We start from the raw sequence: 27,665 nt of genomic DNA on the forward strand, positions 1-27,665 counted from the left end.
CTTTCATATTGTCTTACATCAACCCATAAAGCATAACAGTAATTGCCAAATACATGCACTCATACTTCACAAAAGGATTGCCTATAAAATACACTCTAGGTAGTATTTTAATTTACTGACCCACAGCTAACCTGGTCCCAGATCTGTATGTGCTCTTGCCAACTCCATTGCCAAGCCATGACAATCATTGACAAGGATTTGGCATGATAGCACAGACTGGCACTCAGGCTAAACCGCACAGTACACAGAGAATATTGAGATCTTTTAATAACTTACAAAATAGTTTGTCACAAAAATGAATATTAAGAATTCTACAGTACACTTGGTTTCATAGCACTTTGTCTATTTCTGGACCAAAACCTAAAACATTATGCTTCGCTTGTTTTCAGTGTATTCTAAATGCAACAAATCATGTATATTTTACTATCAAATTCAAAGAGGAGGAAACTGAGATAAATATCAAACTTTTTACAGGGAAAGAGATTGTCTTTGAAAATGCAAATAAAGTTACACAAATAACAAAATAAAGACAAGGCCTGAGACACGTGGAAAGTGTTGTTACCTAACAGTACAATTTCAAAAGATAATATTTATCTTAGGCACTAATGTCGTCACTCTAGTGTACAATTCATGAATATAGCCTACGAGGTGTAAAAACAAGTTTCTTTAGGATTCTAGACTAGGCTAGTTCTAATTCCACGTCAAATACACAAGATTACTCAAAGACACTGTATACATTTGCTAAACAAACAATGATTGCTGCACAGCAAGTTATCTATAAAAGGTGGTAATAGCCTGGTCCCAGAATAGCCTTTAGCCTGGTCCCAGATGTGTTTGTGCCCCTTGCAACTCAATTGCACTTGCCCATTGTCAAGCCAAATGTTTGACATGACAATGAATGACAAGGAGTTGGCACTATAGCAGACAGCCACAACTTTTAGTTGAAATCATTAATTTTCTATATTAAACCTAGGGTACAAAATATGAATGCATTTTAATCTTAATTTAGCACAAAACAGATCTTAGAACAGCCAGCAATAACATATTGCTCATAAACGACTTACTATCTATTATACCTCAATTGTATTCTGGTCAATGTCCATTCAGATAGGCAGTGTTCTCAGGCCTCTTCTTTTTTTAAACAGACATTACTTGTTTCAGTTATTCATTTCTATCAAGCATTTACATGTCTTTTTTTGGACCTTTTTCCACTTCTATGCATTTGGTCATCAAACATTTGGTCTCTGAAATATCCATTTCCTCTATTTGTGGTCACCTGTTATTTCAGCAAAGTTATTAGGCCTCAAATGATTAAATAAATGCCAAGTTCAGATGTGAAGTGCAAACGGTTGCTTCAACCATCAGTCAAGCTAGCCTATTGAGCTCCAGCATTGTCACAGCAAGATTCCAATCAATCAAGGGATGTCCTTTGCAGCATGTGTTACTTGACCAAAAACAGAAAAAGTATTGTAGGAGCCTGTCGTTCCATGATTTTGTAACAGAGCATTTTTTTGTCCAACTCAACTGTTGTCTTACATTACCAATACCATACTCCTGAGTCTCATTAGGGACAGACTGGCCATAGGGCAGTTCTGACAAATGCCAGATGGGCTGGTCCATCTTAAGACCAGTCGGCCTGTTTTAAATGGTTGTTTTTGCACAAAATGATCATTGTTTGGCTAATAACAGGGGCCTCAATGAAAAAAATAATAATAATAATTCTGGTCCCAGTCCATCCCAAGTCTCACTAATCAGAATGAACGCGACGAAGCCTGGAAATCGAGGAAGTCAAACGATCATAGTCCATGCTTCTGCTGCAACAGTTTCTCAAATAGATATGTGCTGCTAACCTTAGAGCCAGAGAAACAGTGGGTCTCAAAAAGTGCTAGTCCTTAGAAACGGTCTGCATTCCAACACTCCACCCGTCTCCCAAAAGGTGCACTTGTCTTGCATACTCCCCGTTATTAAAAGCATTGGATCGGTATCGGGCCTAAGCATTGGCTGGAGGGGTCCCACCATCGTTAAATCCATGATGATGAGTGTGAACCCATTAGGAGAGAGTGGAGGAAGGGATACATGTACCTGCAGAGAGTGTTTAATTCTCTAAGGGGGCACGGAGGGGGATACAGCCGTCCATTTCGAGAGACTCCGGCCAGCCTTCATACTTGTTACTGCTCTTACTGTTCTTCATACGCTAGGGGGAGGGAGATAGAGAGTGCATGAACATTAGGCTTTACAGCAGGGGTTCTCAAAGTGGGTCCGTGCAAAAGTATATAATTGAAAAAAAAGTAAACATAAATGCACTCTAATGTAGGCTTTAAAACTGCCAAGTTCCCTCTGCCCAGTGGCAAACTGTGTAGAATTGCAGGATATTAGCATTAAAGCTGTAACAAAAAAAATCTCTGCCCGATGACAAAATTAGAAGAATCGCAGGAAATTAGCTTGAACTGCAAAATCGCTCCGATGCCTGGTAAATTCTCTTTCCCCGGGCCCAAGACTTGGTTCGTCCAGCCATGTACTGCAGCAGACGTCATAGTAAAACTTCTTGTCATCGTTTAAAAAAATCACAAACAAGTTGTGTTCCGATGATGAATTCTGATTGAATTTGCAAACACAAAAGGGGTCCCCGAACCCAAAAAAGATTGAGAACCCCTGCTTTACAGAACAAACACACTGACAGAGCCATAGATATATTACCTATGGACAGAGCTACAAGGAAGAGAACGGTGAGTGTACAAGGTGCCTCGTGTTAGAGGTCATGTCTCCTCATCTCACACATACACATGTTCAAGCACACCCAATTCTAAGTATGCAGGATCACCGCTTGAGTTGCGTAAATGTGGCTTAAGGTAAAGATAGTCTACCTGTTCGAAAGGACTCTTGTTCTCGATTCCCTTGGCTCCTACAAACACCCAGCTGTCTCTGAAGGTGAGCTCCTTCACTACTGTGCTACCCAGCTCCTCAAACAGACGACGTGCCTCGTCATTCAACCTGACAGAGACACATTAGGTTACAGTCAAGTAGGCTATAATGTCCATAATATCCATTAAGAGACAGTTTCCTGGACAAATATTAAGCCTGGTTTTGGAAACTTTCAGTGGAGATTCTCTATTAAGTATGCTTTTTAGTCAGTGTAGTGTTAATCTTTGCCCCTTAGAGTTGTTTTTCATGACATACAGAACTGCATTAAAAGTTGCCAGGAGTGTCGAGTGTGGAGAGAGAATATTCTGGACTCTTACTTTGTGGCAGGATCATCAAAGGAAGCTACAAACACAAGTGTTCCCTCATGTAGGGGCCGTAGATACTTCAACAGGTCAGTTACATCTGAGAATGTAGGACAGAGACGATGTCTTAAAAGGGGAACGGTTAAACACCTGGATTTATCAGAACAACATGGTTGGTTTCCTGCACACAGATTGATTCTAGTTCTGGATTTAACAGCATGTTCAATGGAGATTCTCTACTGATAGTGCTTCTTAGTCCAGGACTAGACTTAATCGCTGTCCGGGAAACCGGCCCCATTTGTACCCCTTATTTCACAGAACAGCACATTAATATTAGCTAGTTTAATCCTCTCACCTCCTGCCCACATATCAAAAGATTTAGTGTCTAAGAGCTCTCCCGATACCCCTGAAGAGCAGAAACATGAAGTAGTGGTGTAAGAAATGAGTACACACATAATTCAACAGTTAATCAAGCATCAACTATTCGGAACTCAAATGGAAAATTTAACTTTATCAAGATTTGTATTAATATGAGTGAGATTCTAATTTCTTACCATTTACTAAAGCAATGTTTAGTCCTCTGCCAACATTGTTCTTGACACTGCTCACAAGGCTGAGGGGGAGAAATAGGAGAGGTTGGGAGGCGAGAAGGGTACAAGAGCACAATTATTTTGTCAACATACTGTTCAGGGGTCGGTTTTCCCAAAAGCTTTGTAGCACTAAGACCATCCTAAACCCACTGTAGGCAATAGACAAAAGATGAGAGATGAGCTTAGAGCTACTAAGCTTTCAGGAAACTCGCCACGAACAGAATGAAAGGCAGAAAGAAGTGATGATGCTACAGACACAACCACCAGATTGATGGACTAGCCTGGTCCCAGATCTGTTTGTGTTTTCTTGCCAACTCATATGGTCATTGATCATAGGAGTTGGCAAGACTGCACAAAGATCTGGGACAAGGCTAGAAAGACAGCAAGTCAGACAAAGAAATAAAATGTAATTTATTATTATTAAATACTTGCATTCAGCTCTTCAGGCAAACTTTAAGGCCTGGTTTAAATGAGATTATGGCAAAGAGAGAGAGAGATGGGAAATAACCAGAACAAAGAAGGGGTAGAGAGAGTGAAAGATGGATGGATGGAGAGAGATGGATGGAAAGAGTTGGCGAGAGAGAGTGTGATTAATAGACAAAATTCTCACGTCTTATCCTCCAGGCAGATTTTGGGCCCAATGACGTTGGCAGCTCCAGAGACAAGACGGAAGGCCAGATGTTTCTGAGGACATGGAGCCGACAGACCACACTTGTACCTGCGTGGTTTGGTCTCTGGAAGAGGACAAGAGAGGAGACCTGAATTAGCACAATAGAATGAAAGTGTACCTAGGCGGGGAATATGGTTCTCTACTAAGGGACATAAATTAGCACTGTTCCACTGACATTGAAAGGTTCCAAAATACAACGCTTCAAACTAAGTGATTGCCACTGTAAATAATGGTCTTAACCTTGCCACATACCAGCTGTTGGCTCCTCGTTTGTCCCTGTAGAAAAGATAAACAGGGAATGACACAATCAATCAACTGAATCATTGCTGATTTAAGCTATGTTGTCACTTCTTATAACTGTTGTCGTGGAAATATTGAGTCAAATATTTCTCAGATATCGGAGCTTGTAAATTCAAAGACTTTATTACAAAAAGTAACAAAGCCGAGCAATTCCATGGAAGAACGGACTTTTCTTATTACAGACCTCAGAGGCATTTATAAATATCTATCTTCAAATAACACACATGGTCACTTCCCTCTATGTAGATGATTAACACACCTTGGCCTCTTACCACCATTATCTTCCGGTCCCAATTCTTGCTTGTTAACACTCACATCTGCTCAGTTTAGATTATATTGGTGGCAGCGCCATAGTGTTAGTACAAAAAAATATATACATTTATTGCATATATACTTTTCTAATAAGTGCTTTTCTAGTAATGCTTGGTTGGTACAAACATATGTTCTTATTACAGATACATGGCTTTTGGTGCCGATATTAATTAACTAAGGCACACATGTTCTGCTTATGTTTTGTTATGATGTGTCCAATGGTTAACTCTTTGTTTATCCAGCTCTGTCCAGTCACCTGAGCTCAGCCTTTATTCTGCCTACACATGTCTATTAATTAACCCTATGTTTACTTCTGGGAGAACAGTCTAGACACTGGAAAAAAAAATCAACCATAGTCATGAATTTTCTCCTACACTGTTTGATCAAAGTTCAGTTTAGTTCAATATTATTTCAGCACACAGAACCAAATCTCACATGCACACTGGTCAGCTATGTTTCATCAAGACTGGGCTCAATCCAAAACATGTAGATTATAAAACATACATACAGAGAACAGCAGCGGGGTTGTCTCTTACCACTGAAGAAGTGTTTGACCAATGAGCTGCTGTCCCCTCCGAGTATGGAGCTGGCTAACACCCATGTGAGGCCCAGCAATAGCAGCACAGCCACAGCTCGCATTGGCCCTGGCACACAAACACAAATCATTACATTAGAATGATCAACAACAGTACATTACATTCATTAGATAGATGGGCACACACACACTTTCTCACACATGACACAGACAGTTTTGGTAAGGATATCAATTCTTACCTGCCAATCTCATTATTTATTTATTTCAGAAGCAAGGGCAGACAGGCAAGTAGTCCTAGGGATAGAAAAACAAACAATGAGACAGAGACTAATAGTAACGTCAGTAAGCACTTTTCACTGGAGAACAATGTTTGAAATCTTAAAATTATACATTTATCAAATTACAGTAATCTCTACTAACGAGATGGATTCGATAAAACATGGGGGAGGAGTGAAGAGAAGGTGCCCACTGCAAGGAGTGCAAAGTGGCAACACCCAACCACCGTACAATATATATAAACTTTCATTGAAATTAGTATATCGATTTCCTACCTATTGTCTAAAAGAGGATGAATAATCGATTGTCCCAGCTGGTAAATCGCCAGTTCGTCACCTGGGACTTTATTTCTTCCAAGGAAACCTCAAGACTTTCCCCTCGTGAAAATACACATATGCTGGGAAGCCACACTTTGAAGCAAAAAAGTAAGCCAATGAAATATGATTTGGACGTCTTAGTTGACCATCTCTAAGGTTTGATTCGTTCCAGTTTTGACAAGTACGCAGGATTTATGTTTATTTCATCAAGCTTGCGATTTTCCGGATTCGTTTTGAGCCTTATATTTTGTCGGTGACGTCCGTCACGGGTATGCGCAACATGGGCTCGCTTATCATCCGCGCGTTAATTTTTCTACGCTACCTAAAAACATGTTGACGATATGATGGGATATCATCACCCATATGCATTACATAAACTAATATGAAGCGAGAATGGATTAGAAAACTCAATAAAAAAATATGGCTTGAAATACACTTACCCCCTAGTCTAAACCGGTCTAAAAACGGATTTAAGAAGGGCACCAGCTCCAACGTAAATTCTGGCAACATTGGTCGAATTCGATTTGCATGGCCCGGTACCCCGGATAGGCGGAGTTGTGTTAGTTAGACAATTCCATCACAGTTTCTAAACACAGAGATGCTTGCTCGACCGAACAAGATGAACAGGCCGGGGTTTGGGTTTTCAGAAGTCAGTGAGAGAAGAAAAAAATATTCCTTAGTTGTTCATTTTCTAGATTCTAGGCAACGTCTTAAGTAGTTGAACATGCTATTACTCCAACCTCCTGAAAGTGACAGACTGACACGTTTTCATTTTTGTCAAAAACTTTACATCGAAGGAGTGCCTTTGAATTAAAGGACTGCTCATGCGCAGTTCGGTGCGATTCGACCGTTAGACCCTATGACGTGTTTTTCCGTATTGATGCGGTTTCCCCAACCGCCCTTTCACCCACGCGTTTCCATGGCAATTCCATTGTTTTTGTCAAGTTCATTGACTTTTTTTTTACCGCATCTATGAGCTTAGCTAGCCAACGACGCCATGACATCGCCTACAAGCGTTATCGGAGATTTCTATTGGAGAAGCAGTTCCTGCCTATCTTCATACTGAATTGTCTTTGATTCCATTGGTCCTCAAATGAAAACTCTACCCACCCGGTGCATCGGGCCATGCAAAACGAACTCCCCCAATATTATCTCTGCTGTGTGGGCACGAGCAAATGTGCGTGCACGCTGTCAGTCAGATTTCTCAAGATGGCCGCCTCCAGTGCAGTGTTCTCAATGTCCAAAATCATCAAACCCATTTGGAGTGGACGGTTGGCAACGACGGCAAAAGTAAGACCGTTTTTTATGATAAATAGTTATGATGATAAAGGAACTACATAAAACTAGGCTTGAAAGAAAGTGTTTCTTGACTAAAACACAAGGTCATATCTGGTTGGCGTGCTAGCTTCCTGGGGTGCAGTCAATACTCCAAACAGTTACAAAACGTTTTTTTTTTCAACAGAATGTAGCGTTTCTATTGGACAGATTCAGGTAGGTCCCGCCCTCTTTGCGTACCTGGACAATAAAACGAAGGTTATGTATGTAACCAAGGTTATGTGAGCTACATGGAATACTCCAAGATGTTGTTATCACTCTGGTGGAGAGATACATCCGAGGTGAGGATTTACAGATTTACTCCCGTGTACACCTGTGTCACGGCTGGGGTCCGCCCCTATATATAGACCCCATGGCCTCTACATCGTTTTTGAGGCACCTCTAGCACTGTAGAGGCTTGGATTGATCAATATAGCTCACATAACTGTGGTTACATACATACAGACCGAGACGCAGGTGCTATCAATGTGGAAGGGGGGTCCCGGCACAGTCCCCGGAAGGGGAGGCGACGCCCAGGACGGCTGAACCAACCGCAGAGGGAGGTGCCACATTTACCCGATAGTAACCTAGCAAAGGTGCGAGAGGAAGCCCAGCTGGCAGCAGCACAGATATCAGGGAGGGGCACTCCTTTCAGTGGAGCTCAGGACACAGCCACACCTCGTGTTGAATGTGCCACCACAGATCCCAGCACTGGCTTGCCAGCCAGGAGCTATGCTGTCGTAATCGTGTCCACTATCCAGTGAGAGAGCCACTGCTTTGATAGCCCAGCCCCCAGGACCCTCTCACCATAGCAGACAAAGAGCTGGTCTGTTGTTCTCACTGACCGTGTCCGCTCCACATAGGCAGCCAGTGCCCTCACAGGGCACAGCATGCCGGAGGGAGGCCCAGACTCCCCCGCCACTGCCTGGGGGTCGTAAGCAGACAGGGTAAAAGGGATGTTCACATGCCTGTCTGACAGAACCAGCTTTGCCAAAGCTGCCAAGACCAGATCCAGATCCCAGCTCGCAATTGAGAAGGTCCTAGTTTGACGCAGGCGACTAACCTCCTTCATAAACCTGGAGACCAAGGGATGGCGCCCCACTGACCTCTCCATACACCCCACATGGCAGGCAGATATTGCAGCCAAATACCCTCTCAGTGTAGAGGCTGCCAAGCCCTCATCCAAGCGAGACTGCAGGTATTGGAGGACATACTGCACCCCGCATGCCTCGGGAACAACCTCAATACCAGTGCACCAAGAGCAGAACAACCGCCAGCGCAACTAGTATGCCGTGGTTGTAGCCGGTGCCCTTGCGCTCTGCATGGTGTTCGTTACACCCTCCTGTAGTCTTAACATGGACCATTGTTGCCATTCAGTGGCCAAGCCCACAGACTGAGGCAGTGCGGCCTCTGATGCCTCAGAGTTCCCCCGGCTTGAGACAGCAGGTCCGGTCTCATGGGAAGTTGCCAAGGTGTCCCAACAACAGGGACAGGGGAAGGCTGAACCAGGGTCACCTCTGGGTGGGTGTCAGATGACTCTTCTTGTTGTTTACAGTAATGCCCAGCTCACCAATGTGGTTCAGGAGCATGTCTCTGTTTGACAGGACCTGGGTCCTGGTCGGGGCACAAATCAGCCAATCCAGGTAATTGAGGATCAACAACCCCAGGGACGCGAGAGGTGCCAGGACAGCATCCATGCACTTTGTGAAAGTGCGAGGTGTCAAGGAGAGGCCAAAGGGAAGAACCATGAATTAGTAAGGCCTCCCATCAAAAGTGCATTGGAGGTACTTTTAATGAGCTGGGTGAACAGGAACATGGAAGTATGCATCCCTTGGGTCCAGTGTCACAAAACACTGGTCCCTGGACACAGCCTGCAACATGCAGGCTAGGGACAGCATGTGGAACCTCAGTACCTTCACGTACCCATTGAGGTCCAGAATCAGTCTAAACCATCCTCTTTTTGGGACCACAAAATAAGTAGAGTAGAACCCACCTAGCCATCCTGCGGATGGAACCCTTGTCCAGGAGTACCGTAATTGGACTCAGTACCGCTTGAGCATTGTGGACAACGCCCATGGGGACTCTACACACTCCTCCCACTTTGCCCTTTGAGACCGGGAGAAGTGGCCGGGAAAGGGTGTGTCGGGTCTGGACGGCACCCACCTCTCCTCTGGCGCCCAGAGCTTCTGGGTCCCCCAGGCACGTCCCTATGGCGGTGAGGTTGTAGCTCCACCGCACGCTGTGCCCCTCCCTGCTGTCGTCCCTCAGCACGAGGCGATGGGGCAGGAGAGGGACCCCAACGTAGTTCGGGTGCAGGTGGGTGGCGACGGTCCGTCTGCCTTGGACCCGGGAACTGAGGAGGCGGCATGAACCGTCTCAGGGTCTCCCAGGTTTTACGAACCTTATCGGTCTGCTCCAGAATGTCATTAACCCCTGGGCCAAACGTCAGCCCTGGGGTGATGGGGAGAGTGACAAATGTGTTCTGGAGAGCAGCTGGCAGATGGGATTAGGCCAGCCAGAGACTGTGCCGGGAGGTAACCACCTGCGCCGTGGCCCATCCGTTGGAGCGGGCCACATCCCTCTGGAGCAGAGAAAGCAGGCGAAACAACTCCATCGCAGCATGGCCGAGCTGGAGGCCAAGAAAGCAGAGGGACCCATATGTGACTTTCAAGTCCCAGCTTCAGTGGCGGGTTCCACCCTATAATCTCCCAGTCTGGGAGGACCATGGCAGCTATCACGGTGTCCGTGTTCGGGTACTCCCAGAGGCCGAGTGACTCTGCACCTGCAACACAATTCCGTGGTCCATTCTCTGCTGTGAGTCTGAAGCGCCCCAGGCAGAGGCCTCACCTCTCAAGCGCCAGGCGCAGGCGTTCTGAGAACACCACACAAAACAGGCATCCAGTAGGGCGCTCCACCAACCTCTCCGCGTGGCTCAAACCCAGGCTGTGCATACACGAGGTATACGGATCTCCAGGGGGGAGGCCACCATCACACCTGTCCCAAAGGGAAACCATAAGCTCAGCCAAGCCAGCAAGGCCACGGAGCAGGGGTCCGATGTGACCCGCTTGGAGGAATAGGAACCCGGTGAGGGATACCTCTGCAAAACACAGGGGAAGACCTCTGTTGGAAAAACCGGCAGACCAACAACAACAAAAAACAGCAACCAGGTAATGGGTTTGATTTGTGTTTTTGTTTTTTTACCAACTGCAATATTACCTACCCGGTTTAATATCCAAGCAGGAAACAAAAAACAGAACCATATGATGGAGTAACTCCGTTTTAAGGAACTCCAAAGTTAATGTCTCAACGTAGTGGAAGCCCACCACGATACTCTTACATTCTGCAAGGTAAAGAACAAGAAAAAAAACCCTGCAGGGTAATTAAAGCGATTCACAACACACAACAACAACAACAGCAAGAGCCACCAATATATTAATGGATGCAAACGGAGTCGTAGTGTAACACTTCCGAAACATAAGCACAACAAACCACGGGCGGAAGATACAGATCAACAGCCCGCAGCGAGTAGAGCTCTCCAGATGATGGGCTGGCCATATGGCCAGCTGCTCCAGGCTGCAAACAGCCAGTGAGTATAATTCCACGCAAGATATTACACTTACCAGTGACTTACCAAGGGAACTTTGTACCTCAAACCATACGGACGTCAGCCGAGAAAATAAAAGAGAACTCCTGTCGCGGCCATGGGGTCTATATATAGGGACAGACCCCAGTAATGACACAGGTGTACACGGGAGTAAATCTGTAAATCCTCACCTCAGATGAATCCCTCCGCCAATATAGTGAAACATAAACGCTAGTTTTCGTTGCAAAACGTTTGGAGTAATGATTACACCCCCGCTATCTCCTCATCATTTTTGTTTCCAGAATTTGTTCTTAACTGACTTGTCTAGTTAAATAAAAATACATTCATACTGTACTGTTGAATGTGTATCACTATTAGAAAGCCTCGCAGGTCCTCAATAACCACAGAATCCACAAATTGAGTTAGCTAACGCCCTGTTCTGTTTCCTCAGGTTTTTGGAGCCACAGTGAGCAGTCGCAGAGAGAAGTCAACAGTAGTGAGTGCCCATCTTGGAATCGGTATCAACTAGATTATCTGTGGTGTTATCTAAATCTTGTGAATGCTGGCTGGCAGAGTTAGGCCTCTTCTAGCCAAGTTTTTCCTCAACTCCACAATGTACATCACATCACTGGAGTTGAGCGGAGACCACTGTACTGAACCTCCAACTTCGAATCGCTGTCAGTCGATACTTGTAAAAATGTACATTCTTAAACTCTTACCGTGTACCTTTCTTTGTTTGCTGAATCCATACTTTTTAATAAAACCTTCGTCAAATACAACCAGTGATTGTTTCCTCGCATCGACTGACAGCGACTCAATGTAGTCGCCGCAACTCAGCTAGGCCTCTTAACACTTGACATTTTAGCTACACGAGTTGCCTGGTGCACTTGATTATCAGAAATCATACGGGTTGCTGTCAACTATGTCTATTTGAAGCATCATACTAACAAGGTAGTGTAAGTTGTGTGATGTAGCTAGCCTACCCAGGTATTTTACTATGACCAGAATGAGCTTCACACTGCCACTCTGTCAGATGAAAATGTTTCTGAGGGACATTCAGACGGAACTCTAAATACTTCTGCTTGGTATTGATTATTGTTGTGTTGATTTGGTGTGACAAAGCAAGCTAGCTAACTCTGCTAACGAAACCAATTATCAGCATCCAGCTGAACCTGTGCAACCTGATCAAACCCCTTTACAAATTTTTGGGACCACATTGGGGAGAGGGAATCAGGGATGACCTACCAATCTGAGGGGGGGAGGGCAACTGTTGGATTTCAGGTGCTTTGCTAATCTCTCACTGTATTGTTCCGCTTTTCCGGCTGTGTTTCTACAACTAACAGGGACAAATCATTGTAAGTACCAGATTGCATCCCATCACATCATGTTACAGGCCTCCACATACCCATGTTACACATAACAAACAACACACCTTATTCACACAATTGCCACACAAACATAGCATGGTAACTCTGGCAGAACAATACACAAAGATGACAAATGTATACATTTCAGCCCCCTCCCGCAAAGTATGGTGGCAGACACACTGTAACTCTCATACCTGGAGATGGTATTGGACCAGAACTTCTCAATCACGTCAGGGAGCTCTTCAGGTCAGTCAAGTGTGTATTATAACAGTCGATAATAGAGGTCGACCGATTAATCGGAATGGCCGATTTCAAGTTTTCAAAACAATCGGAAATCGGTATTTTTGGGCACCGTTTTTTTTATTTTATTTTTTTATTTTTTTAACTTTATTTAATCTTTATTTAACTAGGCAAGTCAGTTAAGAACACATTCTTATTTTCAATGACGACCTAGGAACGGTGGGTTAACTGCTCCGTTCAGGGGCAGAAAGACAGATTTTCACCTTGTCAGCTCGGGGGGGATCCAATCTTGCAACCTTACAGTTAACTATTCCAACGCAATAACGACCTGCCTCTCTCTCGTTGCACTCCATAAGGAGACTGCCTGTTACGCAAATGCAGTAAACCAAGGTATGTTGCTAGCTAGCATTAAACCTATCTTTATAAAAAACAATCAATCATAATCACTAGTTAACTACACATGGTTGATGATATTACTAGATATTATCTAGCGTGTCCTGTGTTGCATATAATCTGACTGAGCATACAAGTATCTACAGTGGGACAAAAAAGTATTTAGTCAGCCACCAATTGGGTAAGTTCTCCCACTTAAAAAGATGAGGCCTGTAATTTTCATCATAGGTACACTTCAACTATGACAGACAAAATGAAGAGAGAAAAAATCCAGAAAATCACATTGTAGGATTTTTTTATGAATTTATTTGCAAATTATGGTGGAAAATAAGTATTTGGTCACCTACAAACAAGCAAGATTTCCGGCTCTCACAGACCTGTAACTTCTTCTTTAAGAGGCTTCTCTGTCCTCCACTCGTTACCTGTATTAATGGCACCTGTTTGAACTTGTTATCAGTATAAAAGACACCTGTCCACAACCTCAAACAGTCACACTCCAAACTCCACTATGGCCAAGACCAAAGAGCTGTCAAAGGACACCAGAAACAAAAATTGTAAACCTGCACCAGGCTGGGAAGACTGAATCTGCAATAGGTAAGCAGCTTGGTTTGAAGAAATCAACTGTGGGAGCAATTATTAGGAAATGGAAGACATACAAGACCACTGATAATCTCCCTCGGTCTGGGGCTCCACGCAAGATCTCACCCCGTGGGGTCAAAATGATCACAAGAATGGTGAGCAAAAATCCTAGAACCAAACAGGGGGACCTAGTGAATGACCTGCAGAGAGCTGGGACCAAAGTAACAAAGCCTACCATCAGTAACACACTACGCCGCCAGGGACTCAAATCCTGCAGTGCCAGACGTGTCCCCCTGCTTAAGCCAGTACATGTCCAGGCCCGTCTGAAGTTTGCTAGAGAGCATTTGGATGATCCAGAAGAAGATTGGGAGAATGTCAGATGAAACCAAAATATAACTTTTTGGTAAAATCTCAACTCGTTGTGTTTGGAGGACAAAGAATGCTGAGTTGCATCAAAAGAACACCATACCTACTGTGAAGCATGGGGGTGGAAACATTATGCTTTGGGGCTGTTTTTCTGCAAAGGGACCAGGATGACTGATCCGTGTAAAGGAAAGAATGAATGGGGCCATGTATTGTGAGATTTTGAGTGAAAACCTCCTTCCATCAGCAAGGGTATTGAAGATGAAACATGGCTGGGTCTTTCAGCATGACAATGATCCCAAACACACCGCCCGGGCAACGAAGGAGTGGCTTCGTAAGAAGCATTTCAAGGTCCTGGAGTGGCCTTGCCAGTCTCTAGATCTCAACCCCATAGAAAATCTTTGGAGGGAGTTGAAAGTCTGTGTTGCCCAGCAACAGCCCCAAAACATCACTGCTCTAGAGGAGATCTGCATGGAGGAATGGGCCAAAATACCAGCAACAGTGTGTGAAAACCTTGTGAAGACTTCCAGAAAATGTTTGACCTCTGTCATTGCCAACAAAGGGTATATAACAAAGTATTGAGATAAACTTTTGTTATTGACCAAATACTTATTTTCCATCATAGTTTGTAAATAGATTCATTAAAAATCCTACAATGTGATTTTCAGGATTTTCTTTCTCATTTTGTCTGTCATAGTTGAAGTGTACCTATGATAAATTACAGGCCTCTCTCATCTTTTTAAGTGGGAGAACTTGCACAATTGGTGGCTGACTAAATACTTTTTTGCCCCACTGTAAGTATCTGACTAAGCGGTGGTAGGCAGAAGCAGGTGTGTAAACATTCATTCAAACAGCCCTTTCGTGCGTTTTGCCAGCAGCTCTTCGTTGTGCGTCAAGCATTGCGCTGTTTATGACTTCAAACCTATCAACTCCCGAGATGAGGCTGGTGTGACCGATGTGAAATGACTGGATAGTTAGCCCGCGCTAATAGCGTTTCAAACGTCACTCGCTCTAAGCCTTGGGGTGGTTGTTTCCCTTGCTCTGCATGGGTAACGCTTTGATGTGGTGGCTGTTGTCGTTGTGTTGCTGGTTCGAGCCCAGGGAGGAACGAGGAGAGGGACGGAAGCTATACTTTTACACTGGCAATACTAAAGTGCCTATAAGAACATCCAATAGTCAAAGGTTAATGAAATACAAATGGTATAGAGGGAAATAGTCCTATAATAACTACAATCTAAAACTTATTACCTGGGAAAATTGAAGACTCATGTTAAAAGGAACCACCAGCTTTCATATTCTCTCATGTTCTGAGCAAGGAACTGAAACGTTAGCTTTCTTACATAGCACATATTGCACTTTTACGTTCTTCTCCAACACTTCGTTTTTTGCATTATTTAAACCAAATTGAACATGTTTCATTATCTACTTGAGGCTAAATTTATTTTATTGATGTATTATATTAAGTTAAAATAAGTGTTAATTCAGTATTGTTGTAATTGTCTATTTTTTTTTTATCGGCAGAATAATCGGTATCGGCTTTTTTGGTCCTCCAATAATTGGTATCAGTATCAGCGTTGAAAAAGCATAATCGGTCAACCTCTAGTCGATAACATGTTTATGAGCTGTTATTCACAGTTAATAATAAACGGCTTAAAAACACACAGCCACTAATATGTCCCTGGGACCTCTGAACATCTGTTAAACAGTTAAAGGAACAAGCCACTCTAAAACTATCCTTTGGTATTTGTTGCATTAGTCCACTGTTGATACAGTTCCATAATGTTTTTAAAATATTTAACATTCAAAACGCTCTGTCACTTGTCACATCATGATGATGGGTTTTGATCATCATGATGATGTGACAATTAGCATTTTGAAAGTTCTATATCATGAGTGGATTACCAAAATATAGTTTTTGAGTGGATTATTCCTTTAAGTTTATTATAACTGGTTATAACATTCATGGCTTATAAACACCTATACCAGTTCATTAATTAAGCTGTTTTTATTAAATGTACACTACCGTTCAAAAGTTTGGGGTCACTGATGTTTCCTTGTTTTTGAAAGAAAATCACTTTTTTTTGTCCATTAAAATAAAATTGACCAGAAATACAGTGTAGACATTGTTAACGTTGTAAATTACTATTGAAGCTGGAAACAGCTGATTTTTAATGGAATATCTACATAGGCTTACAGAGGTCCATTATCAGCACCATCACTCCTGTGTTCCAATGACAAAATGTTAGCTAATCCAAGTTTATAATTTTAAAAGGCTAATTGATCATTAGAAAACCCCTTTGCAATTATGTTAGCACAGCTGAAAACTTTTGTTCTGATTTAAAGAAGCAATTAAACTGGGCTTTTTTAGACTAGTTGAGTATCTGGAGCATCAGCATTTGTGGGTTTGATTACAGGCTCAAAATGACCAGAAACAAAGTACTTTCTTCTGAAACTCGTCAGTCTATTCTTGTTCTGAGAAATGAAGGCTATTCCATGTGAGCAATTGCCAAGAAACTGAAGATCTCGTACAACGCTGTGTACTACTCCCTTCACAGGACAGTGCAAACTGGCTCTAACCAAAATAGAAAGAGGAGTGGGAGGCCCCGGTGCACAACTGAGCAAGAGGACAAATACATTAGAGTGTCTAGTTTGAGAAACTGACGCCTCACAAGTCCTCAACTGACAGCTTTGTTAAATAGTACCCACAAAACACCAATCTCAACGTCAACAGTGAAGAGGCGACTCAGGCATGCTGGCCTTCTAGGTAGAATTGCAAAGAAAAAGCCATATCTCAGACTGGCCAATAAAAATAAAAAAGATTAAGATGGGCAAAATAACACAGACACTAGACAGAGGATCAATTAGCCTTTCAAATGCTAAACTTGGATTAGCAGACACAACGTGCCATTGGAACACAGGAGTAATGGTTGCTGATAATGGGCCTCTGTGTGCCTATGTAGATATTGCATATAACATCAGCGGTTTCCAGCTACAATAGTCATTTGCAACATTAACAATGTCTACACTGTATTTCTGATCATCTTGATGTTTTTTATATATTTTTTAAATGGACAAGAAATGTGCTTTTCTTTCAAAAACAAGGACATTTTTAAGTGACCCCAAACTTTTGAACAGTAGTGTATATGGGATTAAAGCGGTAGTGAGTGGCTACCAAGTTCCTAAAATGTTATTCACAGCTTATAAACACATCGACATATGTCTCATATATACTCAGTGGTACAGCCAATGAGTTGAGGTAGAACGACTGAGTCTGTTGGGTTCTGTAGGTTCAGCTGTGTGCCTGTGGACTTTGAGGTAGTGAACGTCTGCTCAGCTACTGAGGATGACATCAACAACGCCATCACTGCCATCCGCCGTAATGGAGTGGCCCTCAAAGGTAGGAGAAACACTGTAATGCTCATAGCACCATGCTCTTGTACTCACATTGTATGCAGGTTCCAGCTATAGAACCAATTATCCATAACTGCAAATGTGTCACTCACTGCAACGTATGATCAATTGTCTGTATTCTATAGAATGCCTATAACACTGTCACCATGTTTATGTTTGTAGGTAACATTGAAACCCTCCACACCCTGCCTGCTTCTCACAAGTCCAGAAACAACCTCCTCCGGTAAAGTAAAGGTTTCTATCCAACGGTTTATTTAAAAAAGACAGAGGACATTTTGCTCGAGTGCTCCGTTTCTGCTCACGGTTTGCCTATCTTTAGCCCAAACGATCGTCTGTTTCTCTGCGGCTCTCTCTGTCCAGCCCTGTCAGCTTACAATGTCTCCACCCGTCTCTCTGTCCAGCCCTGTCAGCTTATAATGTCTCCACCCGTCTCTCTGTCCAGCCATGTCAGCTTATAATGTCTCCACCCGTCTCTCTGTCCAGCCCTGTCAGCTTATAATGTTTCCACGCGTCTCTCTGTCCAGCCCTGTCAGCTTATAATGTCTCCACCCGTCTTTCTGTCCAGCCCTGTCAGCTTACAATGTTTCCACCCGTCTCTCTGTCCCCCAGTACCACTTTGGACCTGTATGCCAACGTCATGCACTGTAAGTCCCTCCCTGGAGTCCAGACTCGTCACAACAACATTGACATCATGATCATCAGGGAGAACACTGAGGGAGAGTACAGCAGTCTGGAGCATGAGGTTACACACACAGGCGCACAGACACACACGCGAACGCACGCACGCACACACTCACATGCCCCTCAACTTATCCCTTTCTTTTTTTCATTCACACTCTTTGCTTTATAAAACCTGTGTTAGCATTCTGCTCTTCCTCCTGTAGAGTGTATCAGGGGTGGTGGAGTGTCTCAAGATCATCACCCGGACTAACTCCCTAAGAATCGCTGAGTATGCCTTTAAATTGGCCCGGGAGAAAGGTCGCAAGAGGGTCACTGCCGTCCACAAGGCCAACATCATGTAAGTCAAGTCAGCCGAGGTGTAGATGTGTATTCCACCCGTTGTCTGTTATGACTCACACTCTGAGCACTTTGAGACTGCAGTCCAATTGTGTACCCTTCTTCCCAAAGTGTGCACTCGTTCACTCCCCCTCATAAATTTAAATGGAACAGAGTTGTGTAAGAAATATGGTGGTAACTGCACCCGCCCCCTAGCCCATGCGTACACTATTCCAATACTTTGAAAAGCACGAGGTGGAGTGAACAAGTCAAGTGGACACTTCAAGAAGAAGGGAAGAGAGTCAGAATGCAACCAAGGGGTTATTCTCCCCTTCACAGGAAGCTGGGAGATGGTCTGTTCCTACAGTGCTGTAGAGAGGTGGCTGCTGGGTACCCTGACATTGCCTTTGATGCCATGATAGTCGACAACACCACCATGCAGGTATGAAAACCAATGCTATCTTTATTATGCAGGCACACCAGAACGTTTTTACCTGGTCCCAGATCTGTTTGTGCTGTCCCGCCAACTCATATGGCCGTTGATATTGCCATGAGTTGGCACTTGGCAAGACAGTACAAACACATCTGGGACCGGGCTAAAAAAGTTTCTCTTTTGTCCATATTACTCATGCTTATTAGTGTCGTTTATCCATTCCCCTCTGATTCCCTAGCTGGTGTCCAAACCCCAGCAGTTTGATGTGATGGTGATGCCCAACCTGTATGGGAACGTGGTCAGCAACGTGTGTGCTGGCCTGGTAGGAGGGCCAGGGCTGGTGCCAGGGGCTAACTACGGCCGCGACTATGCTGTCTTCGAAACGGTCAGTCCACTGGGCACCTGTAATGTCTGCAACTCTGATAATGTAATACGATGCTCCTACAGTGGTTTACAACAGACAACGTTTCGATCCCATTGGGATCTTACTCCAAATGGGGCTTAGCGTTTGTAAATTGTGGAGTGAATGCTGGACTTATACAGTAGTCAGTTGACTTGGCCAAGTATGTCAATGATCTCTCGATATGCTCGCTCTCTGTCTCTCTGTCTTTTCTCGATGTGACTTTCAGGCCACCAGGAACACAGGGAAGAGTATTGCTGACAGGAACATTGCTAACCCCACTGCCATGCTACTGGCCAGCTGCATGATGCTGGACCACCTCAAGTAGGTACCCCTTGCATCGTCTAATGAAGGGGCTGTTTCTAAACCATGACCGTGTGTATGTGTTATCTGAGCAGCAGTCAACTAGTTGAACAGAACAGATGGCATGAAAGTCAACTCATTGTATTTCTGTGCGTCTCAGGCTCCATGATTATGCCACTATGATCAGGAATGCAGTCCTGACAACCATGAATGAGACTCAGGTAAGTCAGGTTCTCTCACCTCACTGCACAATACACTCACCAGGGGTGTATTCACTAAGAACTCGCGAGTGGCGCAGTAGTCTAAGGCACTGCATCTCAGTGCAAGAGGCGTCACTATAGTGCCTGGTTCAAATCCAGGCTGTATCACATCCGGCGTGATTGGGAGTCCCCTAGGGCGGCGCACAATTGGCCCAGCGTCGTCCGGGTTTGGCCGTCATTGTAAACAAGAATTTGTTCTTAACTGACTTGCCTAGTTAAATAAAGGTTAAATGTAAAACTTTTTTTTTTAAAGAATCCAAGAATCCATAACCAAATGAAAGCAAACGGAATGAAATGGGGAGGGACCTAACTGAATTTGTTATTGTAAAATGTTTTCCGTTTGGAGTAAACTGTTTGTGTTGCAAAATGTTTTGCAACTGTTTGCTATGATCTAATGAATACACCCCTGCTCAATACTCTCACCTCCCTGCACCTGTATCACACTACTCAATACTCTCACCTGAGTTAACACACGTCACTGCTCTGTATATACACACACTGACCTGCTGAGGGTCTGGACAGTTATCAATGGAGCCCATGCAAATGAAGAGCTATTCACATTTATTCTTTCAAGTATTTGAATTGTCTGCCATTCTTGCTAGAAATGTATCAAATTCCTCCTTTACACTCTGGGGTAAGCAACTAGATTCAGCCGCGGTCCGATCAGGGCGGGTGGCCGGAACATAATTCTAATAATTTGTACATTGCAAATTGACCCCAACAAAATAAAAATCACTCCCTTGGCCTAGCGCAGGGTCGGCAACAGGCTGCCCATGGGCCAGACCCGTCCCGCAGGCAGCCTGTTGCCGACCCTGCTCTAGGCCAACTTGTCCCTCCTGTAATCAAATGTATGCTGCTCTATAGAGCCTCTTCATCGTACAAAATGTTGGCATTGTACCCACTGATTTATTATCGGTGTAGAATCCCTTTGAGGAGGGTGTGATTGATAGTAATTCTGGGGCCTGGGGAGAGCAATATTACAGAATATTCAGAAATAAATGTATTGTGTAGAGTAATATGATTGTCACGGAGAATATGGAATGATGTTTGGTCTATTTGCTATATTTATATCTGTTTCACCTATATTGTTTCTTTGAGTAGAATGTGATTTGTGACTAGTTATTTGTCTGTTATGTTGCAGTTGCACACAGCTGAAGGGGATATAATGGAGACGTTGACAATTGTCTCAAGTATCATCCTGCCTAATAATATTCTTCTCCTGCAGTTGCACACAGCTGACATTGGGGGGCAGGGCACCACCTCTGAGGTGGTCCAGGCTATCATGAGGAACATCCAGAGCAAGGGGCCTCTCACCAGCGAGCTCTGAATACACACACACAATTTGTGGATGTGTCTCGTATGTTTAAAACAGCTGTAATGTACTGTATGTGTGTGCTGAGTGAGTGGGTGTGTGTTTGTGCATGTTTGTTTCTATAGTGATACTCCTCTGTGTTGTTGACGTGTGGGAGCGGTTCAGTCCAGTCTACACACACACACACACCTCTTTCAGACTAGCAGAGTGTGTTCATCAGTTGTCTTCTACTTTGTATTCATGTCTGTATCAATGATTATGTTTAATTTCACACCAGTATGTCTTTCATAACCATTCCCTGGCCGGTTCACGCACATTAACCTTTGTGCATAAACAAAGGAAGTAGTAGGCCCAAACTCTACATCGGTAATAGCATGCTGTAGTGAAGTAAAAGCAAGGATCTCTCTCTCTTAGGTTTAACCTTAGGACATGATAGCTACTTGCTAGGTGTATCCTACAACCCAGCACATAATAGCTAGATTGCAACACATTCAGCTCCACTTGAGACATTGGCTTTGTTTGATTGTATTTAAGCAACCGTTCTTGGGTAAATGGGTTCACTGTAGTCATTTGTGAGAGTTGAAACGGTTTTAGTATTTTCTCGCAGTACAAATGACAAAGAGAGAGTGTAAACAGTTGTGTTTCTCACAGTATTGCAATCTTGATAATAAATGTTTTGATGTTCTTCTCACAGTCCAGCAGTGCTTAGCCTTGGGTCTCTGTCTTTCTGTTATCATCTATCAGATGCTGCTCATCTTTCCCAAAAATCAAAGCAAATGATTTACCAATCCTTAATGTGGTCTTCAGATCAATTCACTCTATTTGACAAGGTTTTTGTTTTACTGTTCTATTTAACTGTTATCTGTTACATATGTTCTATAACAACGGTGTCTTCATTTGAACAACTCAACTGTACACTGAAATGCCATTATTATATACTTTGTCAAACATACTGTTTTTCACTTGATCCTTTGAAAAAACTAAACCAGACTTGTATCTCTGTTGTACGCGAAAGCAACCAATGTGTTTGTACCTCAAATACCTATATACTGTCTCTCATTAACGCACAGTGGTTGAAATCTAGAGTGAACCCAAGCACATTTCCTGCTAAATTAAATTGTTTATTTTTGTTTCATGTATCTAAGCCTACTTTTGTTGGGTAATACTTTTTCCAGATCCAACTCCCTCTCTAAAAACACGTTTAGGCTATGCTACCTGAAATTAAATAACCCAGAAATGCGTATCTCATACTGTTACATCCATATTTGAATGGTACTTTTACATTGAATATACTTTTACCACCATGAAGTATGTTTTTGACTTATTTACTTAAATGAGACACCGTGAAATGTGTAGTTTATTCTAATTGGCCTATAAAATAAATGTCATAGTCTCCATGAGGTGACGTGTCAACACAGCCACGTTCCCAAAGTGCATTGCGCTGATACGGTGCGTTAGTCTAAAAGCCGACGTAGACTTTTTGAAGGAAGACGTGTCTTTAACAACTGCTGAAATAACTAGCTGCGGAAGCCTTTGTCGTGTTAAAGACATTTTGAGAAATCAACCATGATGATCAGAATAGCCGCGTTTCTTGCTTTTGTCTGCTTGTGCACAGGTGAGTAATTTCAGAGAGATTGCAACAGTAACTAGCTAGCGGCAAGGAAATCTAGAGTGCATTTGGAAAGTATTCAGACCCCTTGACTTTCCAAGTTGTAACGTTAAAATCTTATTCTAAAATGGATGAAATTACACCCCCCCCCCCACACAATACTCCATAATGACAGTTTTTAGAAATGTTTGCAAAATGTATTTTAAACGGAATATCACATTTACAAAAGTATTCAGAACCTTGACTCAGTACTTTTTTAAAGTACCTTTGGCAGGGATTACAGCCTTGAGTCTTGGATGATGCTTCAAGCATGGCACACCTGTACATGGGAGTTTCTCACTTTCTTCTCTGCATATCCTCATGCTCTGTCAAGATGGATGGGGAGCGTTGCTGCACAGCTATTTTAAAGTCTCCAGATATGTTAGATTGGGTTCCAGTCCGGGCTCTGGCTGGACCACTCAAGGACATTGAGACTTGTCCCGAAGCCACTCCTGTGTTGTCTTGGCTGTGTGCTTAGGGTCATTGTCCTGTTGGAAGGTGAACATTCGCCCCAGTCTGAGGTCCTGAGTGTTCTGGAGCAGGTTTTCGTCAAGGATATCTGTACTTTCTGTTAATCTTTCCCTCAATCCTGACTAGTCTCCCTGCTGCTGAAAAACAACCCCAAAGCATGATGGTGCCAGGTTTCCTCCAGATGTGACATTTGGCATTCAGGCCAAATAGTTACATTTCAGCTTCATCAGACCAGAGAATCTTGTTTCTCGTGCCTTTTGGCAAATTATAAGCTGGCTGTCATGTCCCTTTTTACTGAGTAGTGGCTTCCTTCTGGCCACTCTACCATAAAGGCGTGATTGGTGGAGTGCTGCAGAGATGGTTGTCCTTCTGGAAGGTTCTCCCATCTCCACAGAGGATCTCTGGAGTTCTGTCCGAGTGACCATCGGGTTCTTGGTCACCTCCTTGACCAAGGCCCTTCTCCCCCGATTTTTCAGTTTTGCCGGGCGGCCAGCTCTAAAAAGTCTTGGTGGTTCCAAATTCCTTCCATTTAAGGATGATGGAGGCCACTGTGTTCTTGGGGACCTTCAGTGCTGCAGAAATGTTTTGGTACCACTCCCCAAAGCTGTGCCTAGACACAATCCTGTCTCGGCGCTCTACAGACAATTCCTTCGACCTCGTGGCTTGGTTTTTACTCTGACATGCACTGTCAACTGTGGGACCTTATATAAACAGGTGTGTGCCTTTCCAAATCACATCCAATCAATTGAATTTACCACAGGTGGTAATCAAGTAGTAGAAACAGGATGATCAATGGATGATCAATCTCATTTTCAAGTCTCATAACAAAGGGTCTGAATAGTTAGATACTTATTTGTATTTATTTGTAATACATTTGCTGACATTTCTAAAAACCTGTTTTTACTTTGTCATTGTGGGGTATTGTGTGTAGATTGATGAGGGAAAAAAATGTATTTAATAAATTTTAGAATAAGGCTGTAATGTAACAAAATGTGGCAAAGGCAAGTGGTCTGAGTACTTTCCAAATGCACCGTATTAGCTAGCTAGCTATGTATTTGGATAGCTGGATAAGAAGGTGAATGTTAGCTAACAAGGTTGGATAGCTAGGTGGCTAGCCACAGTAGCCATTCTATTCAACCCAATTTTGCAGATTTTATCAATCTGCACCACCAGATAGTTGGCTAGCTAAGTCAATTATTTTGTTATGCACTAGCTTGGCTCTGAGTAGAAATGAACAGTACCTTCACATTAAGATAGCAAGCAAAGACTGCTTGATGTAATTTCTGTCCATGATGTTTAGGAGAGAGCTGTTCAGACCCTGTGATCACCCCCTCTGCCTACACCACCTCTGATGCCGTCATCTCCTCTGAGTCTGTCTTTATCGTGGAGCTCAGCCTGGCCTGCACCAATGGCGCCCAGGTACTGTAGTTAGACACGACAGACAGACACGCCTCTCTTTTTCTCATCACGCTCTAAATGTGTATCTTTCTTCAACAGAGTGTGGCTCTGTATGCTGACGTCAATGGCAGACAGTTCCCCGTGACCAGAGGCCAGGATGTTGGCAAGTACCAGGTAAGAGATGGGTCTGATGTGGACATACACTATGGATGTCCAATATGCACTTATCAAGAGTCACTTGAGCCTGTGGGTTTATGACTTAGTTTGTCATGTCTTCGCTCTGTCTCTCTTTGTGTTTCTCAGGTGTCCTGGAGCATGCCCCACAAACAGGCTAGCTCTGGTACATACCAGGTCAAATTCTTTGATGAGGAGTCCTATAGCTCTTTGCGCAAGGTAGGCGTTTCATTCCTATTCATCTATGAGTGTCACTGGGGACTTTTGCCACGTTCAAGACAACCCTGAAATGTCTGACTTGGAAACTCGTAGAAGGATTAGTTTCCTGCTTGGAAATTATCAGAATCATCAAATACGAAGCTCTACGCAAAAAAAAAAAGTGAGCACATTTTTACTCAGAGGTTCCTAGTGGTCTTGAATGTGGCATCTCTTACACTTGGCAAGTTAATCAGCGATCTAGCTACCAGTAATGTTCAATGGCAGGAGGAGACAGCGGCTTGGTGACTAGACAGCAAGAGTTCCACATTTCCCAAGTTTATGCAAATTTCGATTTCCAATTTCCAATCGTAAGAGGGCAGCTCTTGCTAGCAAGCTTTGACATTGGCTAGCAATAAGTGGTCATGCATGCTGTTTGAAAGATACAAACACCAGGGGAGATCTCAATGTCTTGATTGATGTTTATCTATGCAAGTGTGAGTCCAAAGTAAAATATTTGTGCATACTGTCAGATATGACCTATTGCCTTATTCAATTGTGTGTTTATATTTGTTTGTTTTTTTAGGCCCAGAGGAACAATGAGGATAGTGACTCCATCCAGCCTCTCTTCTCTGTCAATGTGGATCACAGGGTGAGTCAGCATAGACAGAATAACAAATGAATACTTGATGAAAGACAGTCATGTCTATAGTACACGCATTACGCTTAGAAAATGGAGACGGCAGAAACGGCAGAAGAGTGAACACTACTGGAGGCACCTTGCCATTTTTGGAGACAGTGTTGTATTTGGTAGCAAAAAGCAGTGGGCCGCAAACTTACTGGAAATACGTGAATTGTTTCCACAGTTAGCTGAGATGTTTATCTAGCTAGCAAATGTTAGTTACACAAAGCTCAGACATGTTTTTGCTAGTTAAAGTAGCACTGTTCTGTCAAACACCTCAGTCTTCAAAAATGGTGTCTCCAGTTGTTTACTTTTATCAATTGTGTTGCACCTTCTATGTGTCTTCACACATGATTGAACATTCGTATTTAGTGTTTTTCATTCTCATCTGAGATTCCTTCCTAACTGATGCTGTGTTGTCTTGTTGTTTCTAGGGTGCATGGAATGGCCCATGGGTGGCTACTGAGGTTATGGCTGTTCTCATCGGTATCCTGCTCTACTACCTGGCCTTCAACGCTAAAAGCACCATCCAGGCATGAAGGACTGCAAGTCCCACAATTCTCTGCAACTGGAACTCTAAAATACTGTTGAATTCTGGTGTGACTTTTCTACCAATCCAGAACAACAATTTGCCACCATCCATTTTGAGATGCAGAACTAGTTGTTTTATATTTTGTATTTACATTTTTTTAAGCAGAAGAAACTATTGCATTGTGTCAAGTTGTGGTAAAAACTGCACACCTCAATCAAATCCGATGTACCCCACAAACTGAATTGAGCACAGTCATTTTGTGTTCAAAAGCAAACCAAGGTCCTGAAAGTGAAAGGACTGTTTCTAAATGCCAACACTGACTTCCTTTCACAGCCTCAGGCTTATTGTTTACCTACCGGTGGACTTGGCCTTTGAGTGACAAGAGTATCTGTCCATCATTCTGTGGTCTTTCTTGTGCAGGACCTTCATTGGTACTGATTCTATACAGTCTAAAATGACTGGTTCTGTATCTACAAGAGTCTGAGTAGGAGTGCTGATCTAAGATCAGTTCCCCTTTTTTCTATTCATTATGATCTGAATAGCAATACTGATCCTAGATCAGAACTCATACGCTGAGATACTGTGAATATGGACACTGGTGTTTAAGAGTCTGATGCCACTGTGGACTTGGCAGTTGCTGACTGGCTGTGTCTTACCGACAGTACATGGAACTGTTGCACTGGCTCGCTGAAGAGTCCAAATATTCAAGTATTGGTGATTAATTTTGCTTGGTGGTCAAATGAATAAATGGTTTGCTTTTCTCCTACTGTGTCTCAATTATGCTGCACACATCTAGATCTAGGGGCAAAACATTATCCAAGGCCACACTACAATGCATCAAACTAAAATGAGTTACTACTGGAGTATGAAGTAGAGCAGGGGTCCCAAATTACATTCAGCTGTGGGACAATTTTTTTTCTTGAGCAGATGGTCGAGGAGCCTGATCATAACTATATATAATTTGTGATCTGCAAATTGATCGCAAGAAGCCCAGAGTTTTCAAAACCAAAATATCTGATTAAATGTACTGTATACTAATATAGTATTTGAAAAACATAAAATCCCACAGTCTGCCTGTTGGAGACCCCTGAATTAGAGCATTCATCAATTAACACCCCATCAGGGTGTTGAATAAAAATGCTGGGCTGGCAATTATTTTGGCGAACATGGCTATGCCCCCATAGGATGACAATGCCCCCATCCACAGGTCACTGAATGGCTTGACAAGCATGAAAACAATGTAAACCATGTCTGTCTCAGTCACCAGATCTCAACCCAATTGAACACATATAGGAGATTATGGAGTGGCAGCAATTCCTGAGGTAGTTTTTACCACCACCATTAAAAAAACACCAAATGAAGGAATTTCTTGTGGAAGAATATTGTT

At 43.2% G+C, this 27,665-nt stretch overlaps 3 protein-coding genes across 5 annotated transcripts; 2 read left to right on the forward strand and 1 right to left on the reverse strand.

Annotated features, from left to right (window-relative positions):
• Positions 1 to 89: 89 nt before the first annotated feature.
• LOC135528506 (protein FAM3A-like) lies at positions 90 to 6,944 on the reverse strand. Of its 2 annotated transcripts, none has more exons than XM_064957630.1 (10): positions 6,665 to 6,944; positions 5,871 to 5,925; positions 5,633 to 5,740; positions 4,737 to 4,760; positions 4,425 to 4,548; positions 3,779 to 3,837; positions 3,580 to 3,630; positions 3,240 to 3,324; positions 2,865 to 2,991; positions 90 to 2,194 (listed from the first exon to the last, which is right to left on the reverse strand). In XM_064957630.1, the coding sequence occupies exons 2-10, from the start codon at positions 5,881 to 5,883 to the stop codon at positions 2,096 to 2,098; spliced, it is 690 nt and encodes a 229-aa protein (XP_064813702.1). In that variant the 5' UTR covers positions 5,884 to 5,925; positions 6,665 to 6,944; the 3' UTR covers positions 90 to 2,095. The 2 variants fall into 2 exon arrangements, with proteins under 2 accessions (XP_064813702.1, XP_064813701.1); XM_064957629.1 differs by lacking the exon at positions 6,665 to 6,944 and adding an exon at positions 6,183 to 6,655.
• Positions 6,945 to 7,402: 458 nt separating this feature from the next.
• Positions 7,403 to 22,317, forward strand: LOC135528505 (isocitrate dehydrogenase [NAD] subunit gamma, mitochondrial-like). Of its 2 annotated transcripts, XM_064957627.1 has the most exons (13): positions 7,405 to 7,514; positions 11,573 to 11,617; positions 12,465 to 12,476; positions 12,637 to 12,734; positions 17,351 to 17,460; positions 17,637 to 17,697; positions 18,084 to 18,216; positions 18,359 to 18,492; positions 18,810 to 18,912; positions 19,142 to 19,288; positions 19,533 to 19,627; positions 19,767 to 19,827; positions 21,092 to 22,317. In XM_064957627.1, exons 1-13 carry the CDS (start codon positions 7,434 to 7,436, stop codon positions 21,191 to 21,193), a joined length of 1,182 nt encoding a protein of 393 aa, XP_064813699.1. In that variant the 5' UTR covers positions 7,405 to 7,433; the 3' UTR covers positions 21,194 to 22,317. The 2 variants fall into 2 exon arrangements, with proteins under 2 accessions (XP_064813700.1, XP_064813699.1); XM_064957628.1 differs by lacking the exon at positions 12,465 to 12,476 and having other exon boundaries at positions 7,403 to 7,514.
• A 305-nt stretch (positions 22,318 to 22,622) lies between these two features.
• Positions 22,623 to 27,039, forward strand: LOC135528507 (translocon-associated protein subunit delta-like). The gene is made up of 6 exons (XM_064957631.1): positions 22,623 to 22,793; positions 24,598 to 24,716; positions 24,795 to 24,869; positions 24,999 to 25,088; positions 25,651 to 25,716; positions 26,181 to 27,039. The coding sequence occupies exons 1-6, from the start codon at positions 22,745 to 22,747 to the stop codon at positions 26,283 to 26,285; spliced, it is 504 nt and encodes a 167-aa protein (XP_064813703.1). The 5' UTR covers positions 22,623 to 22,744; the 3' UTR covers positions 26,286 to 27,039.
• The last annotated feature ends 626 nt before the right edge of the window (positions 27,040 to 27,665 follow it).

The sequence above is a fragment of the Oncorhynchus masou genome, chromosome 33 (genome assembly GCF_036934945.1).
Source record: "Oncorhynchus masou masou isolate Uvic2021 chromosome 33, UVic_Omas_1.1, whole genome shotgun sequence".
Classification (NCBI taxonomy): Eukaryota; Metazoa; Chordata; class Actinopteri; order Salmoniformes; family Salmonidae; genus Oncorhynchus; species Oncorhynchus masou.

What these genes read in the sequence shown, in the direction of transcription:
- LOC135528506 (XM_064957630.1), bottom strand. An exon ending in AAACGAGGAGCCAACAGCTG is followed by an intron (nt 4,549 to 4,736) that starts GTATGTGGCAAG and finishes GTCCTCTTCCAG; the next exon opens with AGACCAAACCACGCAGGTAC. An exon ending in ACAAGAGTCCTTTCGAACAG is followed by an intron (nt 2,195 to 2,864) that starts GTAGACTATCTT and finishes CCCTCCCCCTAG; the next exon opens with CGTATGAAGAACAGTAAGAG.
- LOC135528505 (XM_064957627.1), top strand. Translation starts at nt 7,434, where the DNA reads ATGGCCGCCTCCAGTGCAGTGTTCTCAATGTCCAAAATCATCAAACCC. An exon ending in TAATGGAGTGGCCCTCAAAG is followed by an intron (nt 17,461 to 17,636) that starts GTAGGAGAAACA and finishes TTATGTTTGTAG; the next exon opens with GTAACATTGAAACCCTCCAC. An exon ending in ACTATGCTGTCTTCGAAACG is followed by an intron (nt 19,289 to 19,532) that starts GTCAGTCCACTG and finishes TGTGACTTTCAG; the next exon opens with GCCACCAGGAACACAGGGAA.
- LOC135528507 (XM_064957631.1), top strand. Translation starts at nt 22,745, where the DNA reads ATGATGATCAGAATAGCCGCGTTTCTTGCTTTTGTCTGCTTGTGCACA. An exon ending in AGGATGTTGGCAAGTACCAG is followed by an intron (nt 24,870 to 24,998) that starts GTAAGAGATGGG and finishes TGTGTTTCTCAG; the next exon opens with GTGTCCTGGAGCATGCCCCA. An exon ending in CCTATAGCTCTTTGCGCAAG is followed by an intron (nt 25,089 to 25,650) that starts GTAGGCGTTTCA and finishes TTGTTTTTTTAG; the next exon opens with GCCCAGAGGAACAATGAGGA.